The 22,646-nt window shown below is 38.6% G+C and overlaps 1 protein-coding gene and 1 long non-coding RNA gene across 2 annotated transcripts in view; one reads left to right on the forward strand and one right to left on the reverse strand.

The window, feature by feature from the left end:
* Positions 1-8,606, reverse strand: part of CAND1 (cullin associated and neddylation dissociated 1) — a 35,224-nt gene extending 26,618 nt beyond the window's left edge. Inside the window, exon 1 of the mRNA XM_019960858.2 lies at positions 8,261-8,606. Coding sequence (XP_019816417.1) covers positions 8,261-8,328 — 68 coding nt within the window. The 5' untranslated portion in view covers positions 8,329-8,606. The remainder of the gene's footprint in view (positions 1-8,260) is intronic.
* A 199-nt stretch (positions 8,607-8,805) lies between these two features.
* On the forward strand, positions 8,806-21,834 carry LOC109559253 (uncharacterized). Its single transcript, XR_002180738.2, has 2 exons — positions 8,806-8,934; positions 21,000-21,834. It is a non-coding gene; the product is annotated as an uncharacterized lncRNA (long non-coding RNA).
* Positions 21,835-22,646: the final 812 nt, after the last annotated feature.

The following is a 22,646-nucleotide window of genomic DNA, read 5'->3' on the forward strand; positions in this document are numbered from 1 at the left end:
TATAATTGCATCAAGGCTTTTAGGGGAAGAAAAGTGCCTCTCTACTTTTACTTTGCGTGTGATTTGAATTTTATCTAGGAAGTCTTTAACATTAAGAATACCTTCCTGTGCAATACTTTAGTGTCAGACTGGGCGGCTCATATTACAAACCACTGGGAAAATTACAAAATGCACTCTCACCTCCATCCCAACTCCCACCACCAGAATCAAGTGTATTTTCAAAAGGATGTTTTGGAGCAGAAAGCTGTTCCACCAGACATCTAGCCCCCTTTCCTTAAGGACCACTGCCAACGGACAAAGTTTTAAACTACACACCAGCATAATTCTTATCAAGTCTTGTTAAACCGCTTAAAAAGAAAAGCATATGGTCAAATTGGGATAACACAGGTAAATTAATCCTGTGCCTTTTAAAATTAACACTGTTCTCCTAATTGGAAGCCTCTTCCCATTGTACATGATGAAAAAAATGAATTTAAAATCATGTAACAGTCCGGAAAGTTAAAAAGAAAAAAACAACTAAATAGAACCATGCACGCACTTCTACACGCAAAGCACGAAAAGCATCTTCACCAATTATTTTACTTAGATAAAATCCATTAGACAGGCGTATCAGTTAGGAACCTCTAAGAATCTCTGAAATGTTAATCATACAGTTGAAGAGAAAACACAGTGATCATCAATTTAAATTTAAAAAAGCATATCATCCCAATAAAAAGTTATTTTATAGTTCTGAAGAAACTACGGGTACAAAGATCCCTTCCTTTATTTACCATTTATTTATTCACTGCCTGTTATGCTACAAAGGCTGGATTATGAGCAAAGGACCCTCAGAGAACTTATACTCTAATAAAGAAATTTATTGATTTCAAAAATCTATAATTAACAGTTAAACATTTTTAAAAACTGAAGTGAGCATCAGCAAAATTAGCAATAGATAATATTTTTAAAAATCAGAAAACTAGATTGCGATAGTAAGAATTACGTTTTAATTGTGACCCTAAAACCAGAAAGTTCCCTCTGTTAATGTGTTAAAAAGTTTGCACTATAAATCTGAAAAAGAAGTAGTTTGACCAGTTTGAAAGCTGTCCATGGCAGACTGAGAAGCCAATTTGTAAAATGTCTCTTACGCATTTATTGCTTTAGCTATGGCACGAAGGGCTGAAATGATAAACTTAGATCCAGTCCCTTCCTTTGAACTTTTCATCTCACATGGCAGACAAACAGGTAACTTGGACAAATCTCACACAAACTTTTAAAAATACTCAAGGGTGTGCGGCAATGACCACACCAAAGAATTGACAGTTTGGATTTCAAAGGTTTAAGAGGGGTTTCCATGGAGAAAGCTGGTTTGGGATTTTTAAATCTGTGTGCATGGTGGTGGTGCTGGGGAGGAGCATAGCACCCCAGATGAGAAGCAATTCAGTGTGTCTGAGACACAGGGAAACCTAACGGGAAGATGGAAATCCAGGCTGAGGTTAAGATGGGACAGGCTGTACATACTCATTCCCTATGTCCTGAGAACCTTCTGTCAGGTACTATGCTAGGTGCTATGGAGACAAGGGCTAGCAAAAGCAAACACAGGTGCTTCCTGCTACCTTGAAGTTAACGTAACAATCGAATGGAGGCATAATAATTTTTTTTAAACTACATATATGAGTACTTATCATATGTAGTTATGAACTGAGATAAATGCTATGAAGGAAAGGAACATGATACAAAGACAATGGGCTAACAAAATAACATGAGCTAGACTGGAAAGAAAGTTGTGTATCAGAAAAGACTAAGGTCCTAAACACGAATAGGAACTGTGTATGGGGAGTGGGGAGGTTATAACCAAGTAAGCAAGGGCCAAAAGATCAGAGAAGTCTGAAGACCTTACCAAGATTTTAGTCTGTATTGTAAAAGTGATGGGAAGCTACTGAAAAGCATTTGAGGTAGAAATGAAGAGTAAGTGGAATGATCAGATTAACATTTTCCAAGTATTACTCTAGTTACACTGTGGAAAATAGTTTGAAGAGAATCAAACTTCATTTAGCAGACCGAATGGAGAACAGTAAGGAGAGCTGCTGCAGCGGTCTAGGTGAGAAATGATGGTAACTAGAATTAGAGTTATGACAGTCAATGGAGATGGAAAAATGGACATAGAGCCAATTCTCATTAGCAAAGTAAAATGTGTTGTAACCCCCAAATCAATTCTCCAATGCTTTCATGTCATTTGCAGACATGTGAAGAACCACGAAACATTTGAAGCACCCGAAGTACGCATCCGCACACACTCTCAGCTGACACTGTCCAAGGTAATGGTCTGCCTTACTTCGCCTCTCATATGTAAACAAGCATCCTCCTCTCAGTCTATCTGGTGCCATTTTTTTTTTTTTTTTTGCATGTCTGTGCTTTTTGTTGGTAATTTTGCTGTTTAGAATGACCCCTCCAGGTGCAGTGCTGAAGCGCTATCTACTGTCCCTGATAGCACACAAGAGGGTCATGATGTGTCTTCCAGAAGAAATACATATTAGACATGTAACTACTGTAGAACAACAAACAACCCTATTTGAGACTTACAAGATTAAAAATTAACAGGCTTTTGAAATGGATTAGATATGGGAGTAGTAAAGCATGAGTTAAGTACAAAGAAATAGGAGGGAAAACACAGGATTCTGGTGTTACAGTGGGTATGTATCCTGTCCAGTCTTAATGTTACTGAATAACCACTGTCACACATTAGATGGTTCAATCACTCATCTTACATCAGAGGGAGAGAGAATTAACAAGCCTAGTTCCACTACAGACTACACTCAATGGCCACTCCTCTGATCCTAATCAACAAAATCCCAGCAAAAGTATAGCCGTCACCATCATGAATTACTGCCCTGAAGACCAACTTCATCTGCTCTTGGCCAAAAAAATGAAGATTTGGGGGGAGGGGAGAGATGCTGAGAAAGGGGGCCTAGTAGCCTCTACAGTCCAGGAACTGTTCTGAGGTTCATACCTAAACTTCAATTACAATATCCAAAAGAATAATCCAAACAGATCAACAGATCTTATCTTACAGTGAAAGGATATTGTTTTCCTATATATAATCACACAGAACATCCATTTCAGGTAAGTTCACTTAGCAACACAAAACACCAAACATCCTCCTAACTAAAAGAGTGACTGCAACTTCTGCTTTACAATAGCTGTTCCCTTGCTTTACCATGCCTCCTTATAACATTTATTAAGATGTCAAGTGATCGAATTGCCCCTTTCTGACAACATCCACTCTAAAGCAAACAAACCCCTGCCTCCTTAGACCTTCCCAAAATTATCCAAATAGGTACTAACAACCTCTTACTGAGACAAATGGTAACAAACCCAACCTGTGGGAGGGATACCTATACATATGAAAATTTCAAGAAGGAAAAAATGGTAAACAGTGTTTACATACAAAATAAAAGAGCAAAGAAACCACCCACTAAGTTACCTGGAGACTGTTAGCGATTTGAGGGAGAGTAATTTCAGTCAGCTTAGGTGGGCAACCTCTCCTGAGTTTATCTCATCTATGGGAATTAGTGCAGAAGGCAATGATCAGCTGTGATATTTAGGAAGAAAATTCTAATGGAAGAACTACCAACATACTGCATTAAAGAGGCCTGAGATAAGGAGACTAATTTGAGAAATACTCATCAGGGAACTAAAGTAAAGAAGAAAGGGTGATATCAAGGGTTCCAACTGGGACATTTGGTGGATGGTAACATTAACAAGAAAAAATAAGTTTTAAGGTGGGAGAGGAGGAAGTTGTTAACAAGCAGACTTCTATGGGAGTCCCAGGTGGATTAACCTACAGGCAGTGGCATCTCATTTACTCAAATATTTTGGTGCTACCATCATTAGAAACTGTGCCAAGGCTCTGCACAAAAAGTTATAAGCTAGACAGTCAGAGACTGCAACTTAACACACTTGGCTTATTCTACTGAACTGAAAGTTCCCGGAGGAGTAAACTTATTCACCGTAAATAAATCCAATGCGGAGAGGCAGAAATAATGGTAGAAAGATACACTGTGAAAACCACAGTGAGTGGTTTTCACAACACTTCTAATACACAAACACAATTTTAAATTTTACCCTTGCTTCCAACAAAGATTTAAAGGCTATTGGCAAACTGCATTTCCCAATGAACAAATTACCTTTCAAAGATTTCATACACACCCCACCGCTATCTCACTTTTTCTCATTTCTTCTCTTAGTCATGAATCAACTTGGGACAGTCTTAGTATTGTTCATGTAAATAAAACTACTTTTTAGCCATCTTTCTTCTTCCCAGTGTCCTCAATGAGGTCCCTTTCTCCTCTTTTTCAGTGGTGAGACCTAACTATTGCTGATTATGAGTGTTAGCAGTACCTGCATCCACACCTCCCTCCAAATCACATTAAGTGAAATCACGTAAATCACTGCCATCAACAGGCACAGTACTTAGAAAATGCTCAGAAGTCACCTTCTTAAATCTACAAATCTATTTCTTCTGATCAAATCTACTTTTCTTCAAACACAAGCAGAAGAGCCTCTCCTGTTGTAACAGCTGTCATTCAGTTGCTCAGTTATGTTTGATCTTTGTGACATCATGGACTGCAGCACACCAGGCTTCCCTGTCCTTTACTATCTCCTGGAGTTTGCTCAAACTCATGTCCACTGAGTCAGTCATGCTATCCAACCATCTCATCCTTTGCTGCCCCCTTCTCCTCCTGCCCTCAATCTTCCCCTAACCCATTACTGTAAATGCCCACACAGTACTTTCAGCTATTATAGGACCTGTAAGGTCCCTTTCAACTCTGAAAGCTGATGATTCCATAACAGGCCTAATATTTTTATTAGCATCTTAAACAGTTTTCAAGAGCAAATGTTTTCCAATAGTCAAAATATATAAATTAATTTGGTGACAAACCATTATCAAGCTGGGAAATTCTACAACGCAGTGAATTAAGATCGCATCAAATAATTTGGGTAGATTTTGCAATGATTTCTTAAAGAAACTTTCCCAATCCTTATGTTTTTTTTTTTCTTAACTCTGGAAATCAACTAAAACAAGTTATCTATTGAGAACTCCCAGGACCAAGGCCCTAAATTAAGTGGAGGATTCAGTTCAATAAGAAAAGGTCCCTGCCATGTCTAACAAGATTATTTATACTCTCTCCCTGAGTGGTGCTTTGTAGAGAATGCTCTCACACCTGTACTCATATTCTCTTCAAGACCTAACTCAGATCACACCTTGCACGTGAATCTCCTTGCTTTCATGTTCTCTGCCACTTAGGCCTGAAAACTACATACAGCCCTGGGTTAATTATCTTTTTACAAATGTCTTAACCATTCAACAAGCATGCAGACAATACTGAAGGCAAGCACTAATCTTCAACTTTTTGGAGTACCTCTTAGGGAATTTAAAGTGTCTTCTAGCACAAAATATTCCACAAGCCTAACTCAGAACTGAAATTTAAGGTCTTATTCGTAATGTCCTCTGGTAAAAACCTTGGTGAAGTAGAGTATGGTAGTTGAGAGTTTATGCCCTGAGGTTATCTGGAAATCCTAGATCTGCTGCTGTCAAACTGCCCTTGGGCAAGCACTTATTGTCAGACTGAAGTTTCCTCAACTGTAACAGAGACTGCTTGTGTCTACTTTATTAAAGTTGTAAGGATCAAGTGTATAAAGTCCACAGTAAGTATTAACTATTATGTACAGAGAGATAAAACAATGATAAAAAAATTCGTTTAGCTTTTGATTCCCTGGAATGCTTTAATTCAGTTGGTGGTGAAGTACATGAAAATAAAAGCAGAATACCATTAGTTACCTCAACCCACTGAATATTCAGGATTAGTATTTATAAACGAAGCATTTGTTTTATTTGTGCATATTAAAGTTCTCATTCTTTTATCTACAGAATCACCAAGCACCCACTCCAGTGTTCTTGGCTGGAGAACCCCAGGGACGGGGGAGCCTGGTGGGTGCCGTCTATGGGGTCACACAGAGTCGGACACGATTTTTTTTTCCTTTTGGATGTACTGTTTTCTCTTCCCCTTGCACAAGGTAAAGTAGTCTGCATACGTTAAGATTTTCTATAATGTTAATTAATCGTGTCCTCAAGATCCTTCTAGCATTAGGTATTTTAAAACATGTGACTACAACTGTGATATTTCCAGCAAAATAAACAAGTATATAAATTTCTAAAGAGAAATTAGAAAGCATCATTTTAAAATAGAACACATGTATTCAAATACAGAAAAATCTTGTACTTGACTGCAAATGCTGTTTTAATTAATCTCTTACATGTCAGTTACTTAACATACATAGTGCTTTGGTTTCAAAGTCTTGTCTATTACTAAAGGGTGTGAGCGTATTACAGGTCTTAAAAATACAGTTATTAAGAATATCTTTATGACAAATTACTGAAAGGCATTTACTGTTCCTAGGCATATCTTCTATAATATTCACCAACTATTTTTAGAAGATTAATCCTCCAAGCAATGTTTTGATTTATTCAAGCCCAAACTAGTAGATAACCCTTATCGAGTTCCACATTGAGTATTACTCTTCCATATAATTTGTAAAAAACCCTCAAGCATATATGTATTACTTTCTTTTACAAAAAATGTAAGGAGGCTTCGGTCAATAATCACATATGCAGTATTATCACATGACTTGATTTCTGTATTTTCAGTGGCTTGCACTGAAAGCAAGCAAAGCTCCAAAGGGAAACAACATTCTAATCCTTTAAGGAACAAACAACTTTTATTTCCCCCAATAATTTTTATTTTCACCCTAAAACTCACAAACCTAAAAATACCCCAAATAATCGTCTCTTCCCAAAACACTAAAATATTTATTATGAGCAACTTTTAACTAATTTTAAAAGTTTTGAATGCAATACTTCAAAACTCCCTAGGTAGCAAAACTTTTTGAAAATCATTCTTGGCTTTGAAGCCACAATACCAAAATGTATTTCATTGGCTATCTTAATATACCAGCATATCAATTTAACTAGCAACACGATTATTACATTTTTCATGATTCTTTAACAAACGGAAAAATTTTCCCCCAGGACCTAAGGTTTGGGTGTGTTTTCAGGTTTTAAAATGTACTGTTCATACGGAAAAAAAAACAACCCTTGGACCAAAATTCAAATTGAAGACTACTTGTTCTTCCCTTTAAAATGCACAGAAAATACAACCACTAGAGAACAAAACAAGTATCAAAAAATATAAAAAATCCGCTTCAGATCGGGAGCTTATTTAAATTTAATTCGTGATGGAATAGAAGGCGGGAAGCAAGAAATGTAGCAATTATTACTGTGCAAAAAAGAAAAGAGAAAAAAATCCAAGATAATCTGTGAAAATATAACAATTCTTCAATATGCATGTGACCAAGGTCTGGAACCAACAGCACAAGTCTCCAGGAACAGAACTTTATAACAAACCTTCATATTCACCGCCCCCATATTAGAAAACTCCTTTCAATAAGATCCATTTGTTCCCAGTACTTGTTTAAGGTTCAGCAATTCACCTTTCTGGCAGTAATTTTGAATAAAAGGAAACAGGACTGAAACCCTGAGTTCCTGCTTGGGTTTTTACCTGCCAAAGAAAAATGACAAGAGATGCTGGCGGGAAAACTCTAGGAGTCAAGTTTCCACCATCCTGGCACCCCCTCCACCTTCTTACCACCTTTACTAAAGGGATAATCCAAAGAAAAAGTTTATAACACAACCCCGAAGACTTGGGAGGAAAAGCAAATCGTTCAAGCAGAATGCACCTAGGCCTGCTCACATCTGCGGTAAAGGAGACGCAGCTGGGACCCCGCGTGGGCAGCAGCAGCAGCTCGGGCCCCACGAGCAGGGAGGCCTAGCGCCTCGGGCAGGCCGGCGAGTAGGCCTGGCCTCCACGTCTCCAAGCCTAGAGTGACTCCCTTGCCCACAGTGGTGCGTGATCTCGCCCCTTCACGCTACCTGGGACGAGAAGTCACGTCCTGGGAGGGCAGAGCATGCGGTGGGGAGACGCAGAAGGGGCCTATGACCGGAGGTGGGCAACGGCCTAGAGGAAATAACGAGGGGAGGGGGTTAGAAGGTGGGCGAGAAAAGGGGCCTGCTGGGATCGGGGAGCGGAGGGTGGCCTGGAGGCGTCGGGAAAGCCGAGGAACCAGTTAAGGCCAAAGGGGTGGGGCAAGGCCTGTGTGAGGGCCGGGGCCGCGGATCGGGGACGCCCGCCGAGGCGGACTGAGGGTCGGATTTCGGCCTCACCTGAAGTCCTTGTCGCTGGATGTCATTTTTTCCAGCAAATTGGAGATGTGGTACGAGGCGCTCGCCATGTTGACGGCCTCAATCCCGCCCGCCGGCGTTGCTGGTGCTGCTGCCCGCCGCCGCTGGGGCTCCTCCTCTCGCTCGCGGCAGCTCCCGCTTCCAGGGTCGCAGCGCGACGCAGACGCTGACTAGGGAGGCGCCTCGACAGGCTGCCCCCTCCCCGGCAAGGCGTGGGCCTGTCCCGGGGGAAGCAGAGGCTAAGGAGCCGGCCTAACGACGGCGCTGCTCGCCGGAGAACGGGCTCATGAGCAGCGTGGAGTACAGCAGGGCCTCTCCGAAGAGTTGGACACTCCACTCCCTCCGCACTCGTTCCCTAGGGCAAGAGGCCAAAACCCGCCTCCTTCGCTCCGGGGGCGGGCACGGTAGACGCGGGACGCTACGGAAAGCTAAGGTCAGGGTTCACGGAGGTCTCCCCACGCACGCTGTGGAGACGCCAGATAAAGGGCAATCCTGTTGGCTGAGGCCCATGTCAATCTACACGTGACCCGCCCTTCAGAGGCCTGCCTACAACCAAAGGAGCTGATCTCGCGAGACTTAAAAGCGACGGTTAAAGGACCGGGTGGCCGGTGGGATGAGGATGTCTTCATCCGAAAAATCTTGTTTCCTGTATGACAGTAAGAAAAAAAGTTTACGATTTTTAAGGCGCACAAGGCCTGGGAATAAAACTAATTAACAGGTTAGCCTGGGGCACCAACAGAATAATTATTAGAAGGAGCTTTCGTCTGGAATCGGACGCGGGGCCTACATCGCCTTAAACACGATGGTGTAATGTTGCCACGTGAAAACCACAAACCCCAGAATTCAGTCGGCATGTTATACTGGGTTGGGGTATGATTGGCTGAAGAAATTTGTAGCTTCCTTATTGGCTCCCGTGTGAGGAGTGAATGCTGGGATTTGTAGTCTGGCAAGGCAGCCGTGCTGGCTAAAACCTTTGGAGCGCGGGGGGCGAGGTTGCTGCTGCAGATTCGAATTTTCTCGTACAGTTGTTTTTGGTGTTATGGGATGTATGCAGAGCTAGGCTGCTGCGGTCTGGGCAGGCGCATTGCGGCTGAGTTGATGTGCTTGGCAGAGGCCTAGTAGCGACTTCTAGCACTAATCCAGGAATGGGATAGTTGCCTCATTCTCAGAAAGCAACCAGTGCTTCTGCTGGGTCTCTGGACGTGCATTGAAGAACCAGACCCCTAAAGCTAGAAGGACGTAATAAAACCAACGACCATTACCGATGACTGTATTCGGGGCTTACTCCTTTTGTTTAGAATTACTAAACAGTTACCCTCTGTGTGCAGCATTTGTGGAATTGACAATCCTGCAGCTATTTCATTGTTCCTTAAAACAGACAGCAATCGGGTATCAGATACCAAATCACTTGCGAAGGTGGCCAAGTTTTTATCGCCTTCATTCGAGTTGAAGCTAGCTAAAAGGCCTTCCTACAAAAAAGAGAGAGAAAGCCTAGTTAAGAGACGAGGAAAATTCAGTCTCAATCTGTTATTGCTCCTGTTGGGAGAAAAAAATGGCTTCTTCCAAGTGTTAAATCTCAACATTTCTCTACCGTTCTTTGCTATATCACCAAATGTTAATTTAGTGTCTTAGAAAAGACAGACATAGTTATAGGCAATAACAAAATAGATAAAACATTATCTGTTCTCATCATTCACATTTAAATGTCATCTCATTACTTGTTTACCAGTTTGTATTCTTTAATACTGTTTTCCTCCGCAGTAGTACCATATCTCTTCCCTTATTTTACCCAAGTCTGCTGGTCCATGAGTACTTAAGCCATAATTCCTTTCTGCTCTAAACAACCTTTTTAGAGTATTTAATATAAACTATACACACACCACACATCACACACAAGCTACTCATTTAACTTGTGTGAACCCCAAGGCCTAAAATCTCAATAATTTAGTGATAACCCCCCTTTTTTTAGCCCGAATCTAATAAGTCTAGTAAATCTAATAAGTCATATATCTGCCTTTTGTGTGTATAAATTCTTTCATTTACCAATTTACAACTGAACTATAATATTTGTAGTAAGACAGCTTAAATTTAAATTCTGTTTACTGCTACTTATTAACTGTCTTAGGCAATTCATTTTAAGCTCTCTGAGCCTCTGTTTCTTCAATGGTGACACAATGATGGACAGACTATTTCTCCATGAGGCTGGTTTAAGAGTCAAATGAGCCATTGTCTTAGTCTGCCAGAATTGCCATAACAAAATTGGGTGACTTAAACAAGAGAAATTTATTTTCGCAACAGTTGCAGAGGCTGTAAGTCCAAGGTCAGTGAGCCAATAAGGTTGGTTTCTCCTGAGGCTTTGACTTGTAGACAGCCACCTTTTCACTGTGGCCTCACCTAGCCTTTTCTCTGTGCACCCACATCCTCCTATCTCTTTGTCATATGGACACGAATCGTAGGGCCCCAACCTTAATTGTGTCTTCATTTAACCTTAATTACCTCTTTAAATGCCCTGTCTCCAAATACTGTCATACTGGAGGTTAGGGCTTCAACATATGAATTTGAAGAGGAGGGGCAGAATTCAGTCCGTAGAAATATCCCATATAAAGTGTTCAGCACATTGTCTGAACATAATAATAGCTTTTTTTTTGCACTTGCAAAGGTCATGCAAAGAATCTTATAAAAGTTGACTATTATTATTACTATATTCTCTGTCTTGTCCCTATCCCAAACCATCCTACATAACCAGTTTAGGGTTTGCCAAAACTTTGTTTTTGTGTTGCTCCTCACCAATTTTCTAAGTTCCCTGGGTCTCTGGTACTGAATAAAGTCCAAATGTTTGCAATCAGTGACTTCCTTCATCTGTCCCTAATCCTTTCTGATCTTTCTCCTTCTATTATAATATAGGAATTGCTCAGGAATTCTGCTTTTTAAGTATGAGAGACACAGAGAGGTTAAGAAACTTGCCAGAGATAGCAGTGAAGAGCAATCAGGATTAAAACTCAGGCAGTGTTGCTTCAGAACCCATGCCTCCAAACGTCTATACTGGAATGCCTCTCACCTCCCCTGTCTCCCTTTCTAAGATCTTGAACCAATCATGTTTATATGCTAGCCTCCAACTACAGTGTAAGTTCCTTAGAGTTTATACCAAGTTTAAATCACTTCTGCTCCGTTCAAGTTCTTATCCTGTGACAAATTCATAGTAGGCACTCAATAGTACTTAATTTTATTTTGTATTCTTGACCACTTAGAGGTTTGATTTGTATGTCACTGAGTATAGTTTGTCACTCAATAGTGGGAAAATGTTTTTCTTTAAGAATCTGTAAATGCTAAATTAATGATAAGTGCAAAAGAAAATAAGTCTAGATAAGGCTATCTTCTTAGAATTTTCTTCTTGGTTAGTGGTTATAATGCAAAACTGAGGCAAGAAATTTGATTTTTAAATAAATGGGGTCTTTCTAGCTGTTGGGAGGTTCTTCAAATATAAACCAGTAGTTTAGCTTGTTTCTCATTTATTGAGTGTCTACACTGTGCCAGACATACCCTCCTGTCTATATCAGGACCACCTTGGGAAGAGAGGATTCAAGGAGAAATGTGGTTATTAGTTTACAGAGTGATGGGTCTTTCCTCCTCTTCCCACTCAAAAATAAAAAAAGAAAAAGAAAAACCCAAACAAGAAAACAAACAAAAGAAACCCACTCAGAGAAAATGAGTCTCTCTGTATGAAGAGGACTTGGAAAGCTTTGAGGTTTGCCCAAGGTGTTATTCCAGGTGAAGGAAAATATTTGACAGAGTGCATCAGAAAGCAGTAATCGGAAAACAAAACAAGAAACAGTTCATATAGGTACCCCAAAGCTTCAGATTATTCATCCTTTGGTTGGCCACCTATTAATCTATACCTATTTGAGGAGGGCAGAAGAGAAATGGAAGCTAGAGAGGGATATTGCGTTATAGCAGCTGTATTCCCTCTTATTTTTAAAGATACCCATCAAGGGTGGGTGGCAGTCACCCCTTATAGGAAGTGACTTTGTTACCATTATCCTTCTAGTGCCCTCCATTTAGTGCGTCAAGGATGCATGGGTCTCCAGTGGGCAAACTAAACAACTCCCTCCAAAGTATTGGTAAGTTGGCTTGAGTGCCCTCTCTCTGCCATATGAAGACACAGAAAGAAGGTAGTCACCTGCAAGCTAGAAAGAGAGCTCTATGGAATTTTGTTATGGTAGCCCTAGCTGACAAATAAAAGTCTGCAGCCACCTGATATATTCAAGCATAGAATTTCTTAAGGTCCTGCCTATTACCATCTCAAGGGAAAGAGTACCATAAAACATATTTTGGTAATCATTGTTCCATTGCTAATTATTTTTCTGAACTGAATGCTGAACTGGTGATATAGAAGAAGAGAGTCTTGGTAGAGAGTAAGTTTAGTTGATATTTATCTTAGTACAGCCTTATGCCAAGTAAATGTGAACTGTACTTACATCATACATTTGCTGTAAATTGAGTTCTGTACTTCTTACATTTACTGTAAACTGAGTTAAAGGAACTAAGGAAAAAAGAGCTATTTTTTCAACTAGTTATTAATTTTTGAAATATAATTGTTGAATGTCAAAGCTGATATGTTAATAAGGGAGGTAAAGGGCAGTTCTGATTTGTGTTTCAGTATAGACAGCTTTGCACACAAATGAACAGGTACAAAATGCTTCCTATTAGAGATCATTTGTCAGTACTGAATTCAACTTAGGTGCAAAAGGAAGTAAATGCTATACAACACTTAAGATTTATTTCTATTTGATTGAAAACACCCCAAAAACTAGAGTTTTTCCTATAATCTACTGTCTTCTATATAACTGATAGAAGTTCTTAATTTTTAGTGACACTGTAGATCAAATTTAATTGTCATTCTGTGAAGGAATTACTTTTTTAGAGATAGAAATATATTTGCATTATGTTAGATAAAATCACAAAGATTAAGTCACAAAGTTTCTTCACTTGGAATATCTTCCATTTCTTTTTCACTTTTGACTTTTATAGTAATATTGACTATCATCTGGCATTTTAAAATTATAACATTTTCTGATATGAACTGTCCAGGATTTTCAGACAACTAAAAATAGAACTTTATAAATGTAAAGCTGGTTATCAGTTGTGGCAGAAGGATACAGAAGAAAGGGCTAGAATTCAGCAAATGCTGCATTTTGCTATAAATACAGATATTTGCTGACGATGACTTGTCCTGTTACTTTAAAAGGTAATCTGCTTACTACCAAGTGAAAGTTGTAATTTGAGGAGGGGGAAAGGTGTGAAAGACTAATGAGAAATCATGAGCCCACAGAATCAGGGATTGGAAAAAAATCAGAAAAAATAAAATTGAGGCAGGGGAAAATTACTAATTTTAGTGAAAACAAATTTAATGAAGTGGTACTGAGATTCTCTCAGCAATGAATATTTATACAATGAAATTAGTCCATTATTATTACTTATACTATTAGATAAAATGGTAAAAATATCACCTTCTAGAAAAACTGCCAATCATAAAATACATTTTTTGTTTTTTTCATTTTGGAAAATACAGACTTTTCTGTGTGACCAAGTAAACTCTCTTTGTACTTCATGGAGAAGGCAATAAAATTTTTCATCAATTTGTAAGTGTGAGAGCTTTGTTATAATGGATGTAGTTATTTAACATTTAAGATATGGTGCAACCTAGAAGTGGTTTAGAAGAAAATGTTTATTGATTGAGGCAAACTATTACTTTTAACAGTATAATCAAACTTAACACAGGAAAAAAATATTTGCAGAACATTTATTTGACAAAGGACTTGTATTTAGAACTCATATAACTCCATAATAAGACAGAAATCTATGCTTAAAAATAAGCGAAAGATTTGAAAGACACTTCACTGAAGAAGCTACAGGATGACAAATAAATGAAAAGGTGCTCAATATCATTAGTATCAGGGAAAGATAAAGCTACATGAGACATCATTACATATTTATCAGAATAGTTAAAATCAAAAAGAGTGATCTTACCAAGTGTTGGCGAGGATATGGCAGAACAGGAACTCATGCACTGCTGGTATAGAACAGTTTGTCAGTTTCTTAAAAGCTAAAATAATCTACATATAACTCAGGTATTCCATTCCAGCTGTCTACCCAAAAGAAATGAAAGCATATGTCTACACAAAGACAAGAACATGATTTTTTCTTACCAGATTTATTTGTCATGCCAGACTGGAAACAACCCAAATATTTGTCAACAAGAGAACAGATAAGCACATTGTAATGTATCCATACAGTGAAATACGTCCTTGAGATAAAGATGAGCAAAATATTAATACATACTCATGGATGAGTCCCTGAATCATCATTCTGAGTGCAATAAGTCAGAGAAAAAAATATACATAATCTATGAGTCTATTTTTGTATAATTTTAGAAATTGAAAGCCAATCTGTAGAGCCACAGAGCAGATCAGTGGTTGCCTAGGAATGAGAGTGGAAACAGGGACAGATTATTAAGGGTTCCAGGACAGTCTTGGAATTGATGAAAATGTTTTTTAATTGCAGTAATGATTTCACATGTGTATACATATGTCAGAACTCATCAAAGCATGCACTTTAAATGTATGTTTATCAAATGTCAATTACATCTCAGTAAAGATGCAAAAATAATGATAAAGACAGAAACCAAGTTATTTAAAAACAAACATATATAGAATACAAGAGTCAAAGTAATTTTAGTCTTCTTTCATGAATGTTTTCAGAAGACAATGTTTGACTTGAGGCATCAGAAAAATAACAGTATTATCATGACGAAAAGCAAGAGATTTTTGCTCCAGGGGAGCAGCAAGGAATTGTATAAAAAGAGTATATATTTTATATATAAACTATAGATAGATACTACCTATAGTTTTATACATTTTATTTACTATATTTATGACAAAGATGTTTATGTGCTAATGCTTCACTTAAAATTACTTAGTATAGTCTCCCAAGGCAACAGAAGTAGAAACAAAAATAAACAAATGAAACCTAATCAAACTTACAAACTATTGTACAGCAAAGGAAACCATAAACAAAATGAAAAGGCACCCTATAGATTGGGAGAAAATATTTGCAAATGGTGCAACTGAGAAGGGCTTAATTTCCAAAATATACAAACAGGTCATACCGTTCAACAATAACAAAAACTACCCAATCGAAAAATGGATAGGAGATCTACATAGACACTTTTCCAAAGAAGACCTACAGGTTGCCAATAGGCAAAAGAAAAGATGCTCAACACTGCTAATTATTAGAGAAATGCAAATCAAAATTACAATGAGGTATCACCTCAAAACAGTCAGAACAGGCATCATTAAAATGTCTACAGATAACAAATACTCCAGAGGGTGTGGAAAAAAGGGAACCCTCCTATACTGTTGGTAGGAATGTAAATTGGTGAAGCCACTATGGAAACATTATCAAAGTTCCTACCACAATATTGTAAAGTAATTAGCCTCCAATTAAAATTTTAAAAAATTAAAAAAAACTATAGCGTTTCCGTGTGTGTGAAAGTTGCTCAGTTGTGTCTGACTCTTTGCGGCCCCTTGAACTATACAGTCCATGGAATTCTCCGGGCCAGAATACTGGAGTGGGTAGCCTTTCCCTTCTCCAGGGGATCTTCCTAACCTAGGGATCAAACCCAGGTCTCCCAAATTGTAGGAGGATTTTTTACCAGCTGAGCCACAAGGGAAGCCAGGAGAGTTGCCATATCATCCAGCAATCCCACTGCTGGGCATATATGTAGAAAAAACTATAACTCAAAAAGATACAGGCATTCCTGTGTTCATAGCAGCACTGTTAAGAATAGCCAAGACACAAGCAATAACCTAAATATCCATTGACAGATGAATGGATAAAGAAGATGTATATACAATGGAATATTACTCAGCCATAAAAAGAATGAAATAATGCCACGTGCAGCAACATGGACGGACCTAGGGAAATAAAGAAAAGACATACTAAGTAAAGACAAATACCACCTGATATCATTTAATTTGGAATCTAGAATATAATGCAAATGAACATCTACAAAACAGAAACAGACTCACAGACGTAGAGAACAAACATGGTTGTCAAGGGGGAGAGGTAGAGGGGGAGAGAGGTGGGGGAGGGATGGATTGGGAGATTGAGGTTAGCAGATGTAAGCTATTATATATAGAGGGAATAAACAACGACCTGCTGTATAGCACGGTGAAGTATATTCCGTGTGTGTGCTTAGTCGCTCAGCTGTGTATGACTCTTTGCAACCCCGTGGACTGTAGCCTACCAGTCTCCTCTGTCCATGGAATTTTTCAGGCAAGAATATTGGTGCGGGTTGCCATTTCCTACTCTAGGGGATCTTCCTGACCCAGGGATCAAATCCACATCTGCATTGGCAGGCAAATCCTTTACCACTAGTGCCACCTGGAAATCCAACTATATTCAATATCCTGTGACAAATCATAATGGAAAAGAATATGAAAAAATCTATATACATATACGTATAATTGAATTACTTTGCTGTACAGAAGAAATTAACACATTCTAAATCAACTATACTTCAATTAAATAGTTAAAAATAACAAATCTATTTATAAGCTATTAGTTTTCTAAACATATAATCAGTTATTTTGTCTGTGTTCTACTCCCATATTTCCAATGGTTCTGGCACATTTCTGCTTAGATATTGCACAGTTACATTACATTCAATATGTTATACATATAGCCAGTTGATTCAGAGTGTAGGCTCTAACTCACAAAGACCTAGGCTCAAATCCTGAATATAGCACTGAATCCATCATCTGGACAACTCCTTTAAAATAGAATAATGCTAATAGTACCTAGGGTTGTATGAGATGAATGTAAAATGCTTGGCACAGCTACTTTATAAATAATACCTATTAGTAAAAGCCAAAGTGATTTTTCTCCAAAAAATGAGCCCTCTTGCCTACCACTGCATTTCTTCTCATAAGTCCTACAAATATTCCCAGCTCTTAGATGGAAAATCTTGGGAAAATATTTGAATTTTGTATTTTTCTATATTCATTATCTATATTCCCTTCAACACCAGTTCTTCATTAAAATATCACTTAGATTTCCCTTTCTAATAAATTCCCGATCCAATTAGTCTCTCCAGGCCCTCCTCAGTTTACTACTATATAGCATTCATTAAGCCCTTGCCACACTAGATGCTAGCTGGGTGATTTAGATAAGTTAGTTAACCTCACTAAATTTCAGCTTTCTCCACTGCAAATTGAGGATGACTGTAAAATGCACTTGAAGTGCCTGATAGAAGAGTAATTGCCTGAAAAATGGGAGTTACTTTTACTATTCCCTAGTTCTATTCAATATTTATAATTAATGGTCATTTTAGCTTTTTTGGTTGTCACATCTCGCCATTGCTTCATTGATTTTACAGTTCACAGAATCCTCTAAACATTTCCATACTTGCACTGGACTGTGGTTATTCCACTTGTCACTCCCTCCTCATCTTTCACAGTTAGTGTATTCCAAATGATTCTCAGCTCTGACTGACTTAGAATCAACTGAAATGCCTCTTAACAATACTCAGCCTGCACCCAAAACCAATTAAATAAAAATCCCTAACTCTAATGTGCAACTGGTTTTGAGAACCACAATTTTGTTTTGCTTGTTTGTTTTTGGTTTTATTGTTCATGTTTTGCTTTGTTTTGTTTGGCATTATAAGATTTGCTTTAGGTTCTGAAGATCTTGGAGAAGGGCATGGCAACCCACTCCAGTATTCTTGCCTGGAGAATCTCATGGACAGAGGACCCTGGTGGGCTACAGTCCATGGGGTTGCAAAGAGACACGACTGAAGCGACTTAGCACGCACACACTGAAGATCTTATTTGGATCTTGTCTTTACCATGAGACATTCTAGCTATTCCTTGCAGTTACTGAGTTTCTGCAAATTTAGGTGTCATGCAGCAATACCCTTGACCAAATCATTGGTAAAAAAAGAGAAAGAAATAAGATAATAATATAAATCCTGGAGAATTAATGAATGAATGCTGAATTAATGAGAAATTCATTAATTTCCTTAATTCATTAATCAGCACATCGGAGAATATCATTAATCAAGTACTTTAATTATAAATACACATAAGTGCACTAATGATACCTCTTAATAACTGCAAACATCATCCCTTCTAAATCTTCTACAAATGATATTTGGAGAGAACCTGTCAAAGGACTCTATATTTATGCTGCTGCTGCTGCTGCTGTTACTAAGTCGCTTCAGTCGTGTCCGACTCTGCGACCCCATAGATGGCAGACCCCCAGGCTCCCCCATCCCTGGGATTCTCCAAGCAACAACACTGGAGTAGGTTGCCATTTCCTTCTCCAAAGCATGAGAGTGAAAAGTGAAAGTGAAGTCGCTCAGTCGTGTCCGACTCTTAGCGACCCCATGGACTGCAGCCTACCAGGCTCTTCTGTCCATGGGATTTTCCAGGCAAGAGTACTGGAGTGGGGTGCCATTGCCTTCTCCCTATATATTATAATCCTATCTAAAACTGATATGAGGTTTATCTGGTGTGATTTTCTTAATAAATCTATTATCTTCGTAATCCCAGTTTTCCTTCCTCAGTTCTTAAAGGTTCAACAATTTATTCTAGAGTTTTACTGGGAGTCATAGCAAGCTCTTGATCCCATAGTTTTCAGTCTTTCTCTCTCTCTCTTTTTCTTTTTTAGATTTTTAATCTAACCCTATATTTTAAGCACTTTTTCAGTTCTCTCCAAACTCCAAAAGATTACCAATAACTTCCTGGTGGATTGAGATTATATCGTTTGGTATCTTGAGATATTGTTCACCCAAGCCTGGAAATAAACAGGAGCAGATGAGTATTTTTCACTATTTTACTGTGTTAATCTCCATTTCTTCTTATTACCACTAATTTTATTCTTTATAAGTGATGATAAATCTTCATAGAAAAGACAGAAACATAACCCCTTAAGTAGGGGTTAACAGTTAGAGAGTTAAGTAATTGACTTACCTTTCTCTATTCAGTAGCATTGTGCCATTCACCCCAGTGGCATTCTTACACACCATTCTTGTTTCCTTTACTTATAAGGGTCATTTTTCTTGCTGTTAATACTTTTCACAAGCTTCAGAATCTTCTGGGCTTTTAGCCTCACTGACATTTCCATATATTTCTTGCTGCTTCTCAGAATTATTCCTTCCTTCTTGTTCTGAATCTTTCCCTCATATTTCTTTAAATATTTTTTCAAAAGTCTTTTAAATATAAATTCATGTACTCACTGGAGAATTCTCTGTGCATTCATATCTATAATTTTATATTCCTCCCCTTTTCCCTTTCATCACTGTCACTCAGAGGTTGGCAAACTTTTTCTGTAAAGAGATAGACAGTAAATATTTTAGGTTTTCTGGGCCTGCAGTCTCTGTTGTATTTACTCAACTGTGTCATTGCCGCACAAAAGTGGCCATGGAAGATACATAAATAAATGAGTGATTATGATCCGATAGAACAATATTTATGGGCACCTATCTTGGGCTTTTATATACATTTCAGTTTAGCTCAGTTCAGTTCAGTCGCTCAGTCGTGTCTGACTCTTTGCGACCCCATGAATAGCAGCATGCCAGGCCTCCCTATCCATCACCAACTCCCGGAGTTCACTCAGACCCACATCCATCGAGTCAGTGATGCCATCCAGCCATCTCATCCTCTGTTGTCCCCTTCTCCTGCCCTCAATCCCTCCCAGCATCAGAGTCTTTTCCAATGGGTCAACTCTTTGCATGAGGTGGCCAAAGTACTGGAGTTTCAGCTTTAGCATCATTCCTTCCAAAGAACACCCAGGACTGATCTCCTTCAGAATGGACTGGTTGGATCTCCTTGCAGTCCAAGGGACTCTCAAGAGTCTTCTCCAACATCACAGTTCAAAAGCATCAATTCTTCGGCGCTCAGCCTTCTTCACAGTCCAACTCTCACATCCATACATGACCACTGGAAAAACCATAGCCTTGACTAGACGGACCTTTTGTTGGCAAAGTAATGTCTCTGCTTTTGAATATGCTATCTAGGTTGGTCATAACTTTCCTTCCAAGGAGTAAGTGTCTTTTAATTTCATGGCTGCAATCACCATCTGCAGTGATTAATCTTGTATAACCCTAAATCTCTTTTACTGGCTGCTCTCAAACTGGCTTTAACTTTGTTTTGAGCAGAATGTTTTCCACAATATGACAAACAGCTTAGATACCAGGAAAATTCTTTTCCACCATTGTACACAGCCTCTAGAAATATTGTTCTTGAGAAAATGGGATATCTTTTTCAGATGTTGCCTCATCCTGTTCCTAACAATTAAAGACATCCAGATAGTTGCTAATCAGGGGACTTGTAGATTTGAAAGAAAGTACATGTTAGCCTGTACTTGTCCTGTCCAGGCCAACGGTCCACTTATTGGGAACAGGGTGGGTGTGTGCCCTCTGGAGATTATTCAGAACAACCCATGGAGATACAGCCAGAAAGTAGGAGAAATTTGCTTTACATATTTGTATTTAAAAATTCTACTTGTAGAAGTTTTATTATGTGCATCATTTATTAGTATAACAACATGTATACAGTTTGTAAATGAATATATCACCTATGTTGGAGAGATGTGTTCGGGTGTGCAATTAAAAACACTGGCTGGAGGTTAATCATTACACCCCCTTCTTCCCATTTTCCAGATGCAGCATCAGTCCAAGAGAGCCTGGATTACATCATTCCGTGGGCTGTGGGCACTATGCCTGTGCTCCTGTCAGAAGCTGCTGTGGTCCTGAAACGCTGCACAAGGAGAATTTGTGCCTTTTAAATCTTGGGTTCTGGGGATTATGCCAGGGCTGGTTACACAGCAGGAAAAAGCCAGACCCATGATGTCATTCAACATATCTTCTCCCAGAGACTAGATACACTTGTGAGCTAGATTTGGACTTTTATACTTGCTTCATGGGCATAGGTGTTCTGTTTTGCTTTGTTTTGTTTTAAGCCTCAAATTACCCCTTATCCCATGGCCCTGGTTTTAGTAAATGTCCTTGTACTGTTCTGATGTTTCAGCTTGAGGCTGTCGATAACAAACAATAGTAGCTTCATAAGGAACCAAAGTGCACTGCTGTTGTTTACTGACTCATTTTGCATCTCACAGAAAATGTAATGGATGATAGTGACAGGCTGCTTTTACCTGCCATAGCTCCAGAAGAGGAGGACTTTAATCTCAGCTGTAGAAACTGTTAGTTAGCTCTTCCTGTGGAAACTCCAGACCCCCACCATCACTGCCACGCCTCCCCCACCTTCCTCATCCACCCTTTAGCCCCCCCAAAATAGGTTGTTAATGAGAGAGCCTCTCAATTAGGGGAATGAAGAATGCTCTGGTTGATTTTTTTTTTCTGGAATAAATTTGAGTTAATCTAAGAAAAATGCTTTTTAACCATTTATATTAAAAATGACTTCAATAAACCTGACCAAGGAGGTGAAAGATTTATATACTGAGAACTATAAAACATTAATAAAGGATATTGAAGGTGATTTAAAGAAATGGGAAAATATCCCATGTTGTTGAATTAGAGGAATTAAAATGTCAAAATGACCGTACTATACAAGGAAATCTACAGATTCAGTGCAATCCCTATCAAATTACCCATTACATTTTTCAGAGAACTAGAGCAAATAATTCAATTTATATGGAACCATAAAAGACCCAGAATTGTAAAACAATCCTGAGGAAAAAGAACAAAGCAGGAGGCATAACCCTCCCACACTTCAGACAATACTACCAAGCTACAGTAATCAAAACAGTGTGGTATTGGCATAAAAACATATAGATCAATGGAACAGAATAGGGAGACCAAAAGTAAACCCACACACTTATAGTCAATTAATCTTTAATAAATAAGGTAAGAATATACAATGGGGAAAAGACAGTCTCTTCAGCAAGTGGTGTTGGAAAAGCTGGACAGCCACATGTATATCATTAAGTTGGAACACACTCTCACACCATATATAAAAATAAACTCAAAATGCCTTAATGACTTAAATATAAGACTCGAGACCATAAAACTCCTAGAATAGAACATAGGCAAAACACACTCTGACATAAATCATACCAATGTTTTCTTAGGTCAGTTTCCCAAAGCAATAGAAATAAAAGCAAAAATAAGCAGATGGGACCTAATCAAACTTACCAGCCTTTGTGCAGCAAAGGAAACCACAAACAAAATGAAAGGACAACCTATAGCTTGGGAGAAAATACTTAAGAAATGATGGTACCAACAAGGGCTTAATCTCCAAAATATACAGCTCATTTAACTCCATAACATTCAAAAATAATCCAATCAATA

Source organism: Bos indicus, chromosome 5, assembly GCF_029378745.1.
Source record: "Bos indicus isolate NIAB-ARS_2022 breed Sahiwal x Tharparkar chromosome 5, NIAB-ARS_B.indTharparkar_mat_pri_1.0, whole genome shotgun sequence".
Taxonomy (NCBI): Eukaryota; Metazoa; Chordata; class Mammalia; order Artiodactyla; family Bovidae; genus Bos; species Bos indicus.